The sequence below is a fragment of the Nicrophorus vespilloides genome, unplaced genomic scaffold, assembly GCF_001412225.1.
Source record: "Nicrophorus vespilloides isolate i.1.1-1 unplaced genomic scaffold, Nicve_v1.0, whole genome shotgun sequence".
Lineage (NCBI taxonomy): Eukaryota > Metazoa > Arthropoda > Insecta > Coleoptera > Silphidae > Nicrophorus > Nicrophorus vespilloides.
Window position 1 is genome coordinate 1 of NW_017098887.1, and position 5,002 is coordinate 5,002.

General features: G+C 35.9%; 2 protein-coding genes across 2 annotated transcripts; one reads left to right on the forward strand and one right to left on the reverse strand.

The window, feature by feature from the left end:
* Positions 1-755: 755 nt before the first annotated feature.
* LOC108563449 (ER membrane protein complex subunit 2-like) lies at positions 756-2,090 on the reverse strand. Its single transcript, XM_017922124.1, has 5 exons — positions 1,948-2,090; positions 1,775-1,888; positions 1,426-1,720; positions 1,116-1,368; positions 756-1,055 (listed from the first exon to the last, which is right to left on the reverse strand). Exons 1-5 carry the CDS (start codon positions 1,967-1,969, stop codon positions 894-896), a joined length of 846 nt encoding a protein of 281 aa, XP_017777613.1. The 5' UTR covers positions 1,970-2,090; the 3' UTR covers positions 756-893.
* A 492-nt stretch (positions 2,091-2,582) lies between these two features.
* LOC108563448 lies at positions 2,583-3,915 on the forward strand. Its single transcript, XM_017922123.1, has 6 exons — positions 2,583-2,634; positions 2,703-2,796; positions 2,857-2,953; positions 3,009-3,171; positions 3,231-3,327; positions 3,390-3,915. The coding sequence occupies exons 1-6, from the start codon at positions 2,583-2,585 to the stop codon at positions 3,892-3,894; spliced, it is 1,008 nt and encodes a 335-aa protein (XP_017777612.1). The 3' UTR covers positions 3,895-3,915.
* Positions 3,916-5,002: the final 1,087 nt, after the last annotated feature.

Below are 5,002 nucleotides of genomic sequence, written 5' to 3' on the forward strand. Positions count from 1 at the left end.
GTGTCTCATCCAATCTGAGAACGTTGGCGTCTATAGAGCAGTTCTAAAGTTCATCAAAACATCTAGTGCATCAATATGATATAAATCTGGTAACATTTCTAATTTACTCTAATTTACACCCTTCCGAGGTCTCTCCTATAACCTATGTACTGGACCGCTGGGACCCCGGTTCGAAATACGTTNTGGTAACATTTCTAATTTACTCTAATTTACACCCTTCCGAGGTCTCTCCTATAACCTATGTACTGAACCGCTGGGACCCCGGTTCGAAATACTTATTTTGTTTGATTAACCTTTTTTACCTGTGCGTATCTCTCTATGTTTGAACCGTAACCTTTCTTTTGTTTCTACCTGTCGTACCGTATCTCTCCTATATATATATATATTTGGTGGAATTTAATTTAAGTTGGATTTATAGTTATATTTTTAGTTTTATTAGAAGAAGTTTTTTAGTTCGAGTTTTTGGGCGAAAGAATAAAGTTATAGTTTTATTGGAACTGTGACGACACTTGGCGGAGGAAGAAATTCGAAGAGGAAATCCGAAGAATCCGAAGAACACAGACAGGGACTGGCTTATTGGCGCGTAATGCGGAAGCCAAATGAAGAGGTGGGATGGGAGAAGAAGAAGAAGAAGTACTCATAGATCAATTGAAGAATTCAAATTAAAATTTATTTAAAATCTAAACCGCTGCAAAGGGCAGAACTTTCCAACATAAATACACACACAGAAAATGAAACTGACAAAAGTTGTTTGCCCTGGCTCTCTTTTCCCTGACTACTCTTTACCCGTGTTTCTTCAAATAATCCACTTAAAACATATGGTTTATTGTTATTTTCAACACAATTTATTTATAAGTTAATAAAGAAATTGACACCTAGTTCCCTATTATTCCTTAATTGATGGCCATCGCGGACATCCTCGACTCTAGATCGGTCTCAAAGCCCTTCTCCTTGTAGCTTCCCTTCAATTTGGTCAGAGCCCACTCGGACATCTTAATCGCGTCCTTCTTCTTTTGCGCGGACGCCTTCTGGGACGTCGCAATACTCGTGCAAGTCTGCAAAAAAATTAAATTCAATGAATAATTGCTGCAGGATTTCCAATCCAGATCATATACCAAATACAGTCCATACAGAGCCCTGATATTTGTGGGATTCAATTTGAGTGCCTGACAGTAGTAACTCCTGGCAAGCTCCATGTTATCAAAACCGCCCTGCGTGTATTTGATGTCCGCGTATCTTTGGTGCAGCAAGTGATTGTGCGGATTGTGCAGAATGAGTTCTTCCACACAGAAAGCAGCCTTAGCAAAATCCTGCTCACCGATGTAAAGTTCACTCAGCTCCTGCCAAGCTTCAGCATCTGCCATAAACCTGCAAAAAAGATGCATGAAAACATTTACGCTAAAATAAACTTAATAAAAAAATTACGTTTTCAAATAGTCAGTCAATTCCCTGATTGCCTCCACATATCTTCCCTGCGCTTTCAGTATAGCAATCTTGCGTTTCTTAGGTGCACTGTTCGACTTGTCAGCTTTGATTATGGAATCGAGGATCTCCAAAGCTTTCACATAATCCTCCTGCGCCTCGTATCTCATTGCTTTGTACTTCTTCACGCGAAGGCTCTGAGGGAACTCACTGGACAGCAACTTTATGCACTCGTTGGCCACGTCCAGCTGATAACAATCGAAAGCCGCTATGCACACTTGCTCGACGATCAGAAATTCTAAAACATAACCAAATTATACAGACAACTCGACAAAAATTCAAACACACACACTTTCATTGCCGAGCTTATTCAAGTTAATGTTCAGGGAGAGATGCCAATGGTAGAGCACCTCGTTGCTTTTCCTGGCGTTCGTTTCCCTCCAAGTCCTGAAAAGGTCTCGGGCCTCTGCAAAGAAAAATCTCACATGAATTGATGCAATTACAAACAGAAGCGATTGCTCTCACCAGACCAACTTAGATCCTCCATTCTATTGCACTTTGTAGCTTAATAAGTTAAATAAATTTTAATTAATTAATTGATTTTTTTTTCTCTCTAATAGGAATGTATTAATATTGATACAGGAATGAATTACATGGAGGAACACTAGTTGTCAAAATACAGAATCACCAACACAAAGAAATTTAAAGTTGATTTAATCTCAATTTACTTTAAAAAACTCTATTAATAAGCTTATATACAATTAAATTATTATATAAAAATTACCTAGTAACTTATAATAATCATTGCAGAAAGTTTATTTAGCTTCCTTAAGCTCAAATTTGTTAACAGGAGGTTGAGGTATGCAACTTATAATGCTTGTAAATTCAAATTTAAAAATTCAAAGATTGCATGTTTCGTTACAACTTTACAATTTTAATATAAAACAATGATGTGACAAGTGTGTTAATTCTTTTAAGATTCATTTATTTTCATTTGATGTAGATTGGGAGTTTTAGCCAATGGGAATTGTCGAGTTTTGAATTAATACTATTCGTTTAGTAGACTTGTTTGCGGATGTTGTTTTGTTTAATAATAAAAGCGTAATTAGTTTAAAGTTTTGACACTTTGCTAGTGCACTAGAAGAGTCCAATTGGAATCGATGGAGAAAGGTAACGAGATCATGGAAGACATCAAAAACTACGAGCCAAGATGTGCGTTTATTAATTTGCAAACATTCCTACTTCGTTTCTAATCATATTCAATGTTTGTTTTGTTATAGTGAATCAAGAGTGGGTTCAGATTTTGATCAATCTGCGTATGAAGTACGCAAAGTCTTTCACGAGGAAGCGAAATTCTGCTGCAGAAGCTTGGAAGTAATTCACTTTGCATGTTGTATTATGTATGAAAATTTAATGATTTCTTGTTGATTTTAGGAATATTTTGCAAGAGATGATGGATCTTGGAGCGCCTCCTTACGTGACTTTGGATAAGATTAAGAAGAAATGGATGAATCTGATTGCTAGATATAAGGTCACTTTTGAAACGTTTAATTTGTATTCAACTTCGACTAATTGTTTGATTTTAGCATTTGAAATTCGCTGGAAACTCGGAGGCGATAACTTGGCCGTATTTCGAGCAAATAGATCGTGCTTATTCGAGAAATCCTTACATAGTAGAGACCAGATCGAAGTGCAAGAAAGGAAGCGAAAGCGACGAGAGTTACGTTTCAGATTATGCCGAATACATGAGTAACTTCTTGTGATTTATTGCTGTTAGAAAAAGTTTTCTTTTCATTGTTTATTTGTAGTGAAGAAGCAGAAGTTTACCAGCATTTTAATCCATTTGCGTTACGCCTATCGTCATCTGTTCACGGGAAAGAAATACGCGGCGCAGAAAGGATGGATGTAAGTAGATTTAAAGACAATAATAAACTTGTAATTATTTCTATGTTTTTTTTTTGTTATAGGATGATTCAGAATTTGTTGCCTGGTGGACAGAACTACTCCATCGAGCAGATAAGCAAGTGTTGGCAGAATCTCATCCAGAGGTACAAGAGCATCTTGGAGACGGAGAAGGATCTGTGCAAGATCACTTGGGTGCATTTCAACAATATGCACGAGATTATGACCAAGAAGGATGATGCTGTGTTAACCGATCTTCCGGATCAGATCGTCAAGAAGGAGATCTGCGTGTCGCCGATGCAATCGATGAGCATAATCGAGAACGAGAACAACGAGGTGATCCTCAAGAACGAATCGGATTTCGATGAAAACGTTATCTCGAATTGCTTGGAGATTAAGATGAGGAGCGGCGTTGGTGGAGGAGGTGGAGGTAGGAGGAAGAAGTCAAAGAATGCAACTCTGAACGAACTGTTGAATCATCTGAAAGAACAGGACAAGAAAATTGAGAGAAATCACAAGGAGATCTTGGATTCCCTTAACAGCATGCAGAAGATAATTTCTGACAATTAGTTATAACTTTAATTACTTTAATCTCATCGTTAACTTTAATAATAAATTATTTTGTTTCGTTTATAACAATTACATTATATCGTAGATAAGTGATTCTCAAACTTTTGTCCCCCGTAGAAGTGTGCAACCACACATACAGACTATTTCCTGAAAATTCCGACAGATGCATCTGCTTGTAATAATTAAAATGCATATAATTCGAAAACTAATTAGCATTTAAATGATTAAACTGAAGTAATAACATTACATTTGATCATGCATCATGTTCACATGTTTGTTTATTTAAATTAAAACGTTTTTAACGAAATGGTTTTTATGCAGCGCCAAAATGCCTGAACTACAACCTTTGAAATACTGCTAACAGATGCAACTGGCGGTCACAAAATATGTGATATTTAATTTGCGCCTAAAGTGTAGACAACCGAATATACATATTTACTTTGTGGAACAAATAGGAAAACAACGTGTTAGATAATGGCCTGTATTTTCGTAAAAATGAGCTCCCAAAAGAATGTTACACTTTTAAGTTGATCTAGAATTTACACTGATTAAGATAAGTGCAAATATTAGTTTGTAGCTGCAATGGTTCCTTCATAATTGATTAACAAACTTTGGTATTTCACAAATGAGTTGTAAAAATAACGTTTTCGTAAATGGCCTGTATTTTCGTAAACATGAGCTCCCAGAAGAATATTATACATGAATGTTGATCTTGAATATACACTGATTAAAATGAGCGTAAATATTAGTGTGTAGCTGCAATGGTTCCTTCATAATTGATTAACAAACTTTGGTATTTCACAAATGAGTTGGAAAATAACGTTTTCGTAAATGGCCTGTATTTTCGTAAACATGAGCTCCCAGAAGAATATTATACATGAATGTTGATCTTGAATATACACTGATTAAAATGAGCGTAAATATTAGTGTGTAGCTGCAATGGTTCCTCAAAGATAAAACTTTGTATTTCAAAATGAGTTTAAATACGTTAATGGCGTATTTTAAACTGCTGAGATAAACTGATGGCTTGAATATACACTGATTAAAATGAGCTAAATATTGTATATGTAGCTGCAATGGTGTCTTCATAATTGATTATAAACTTTTG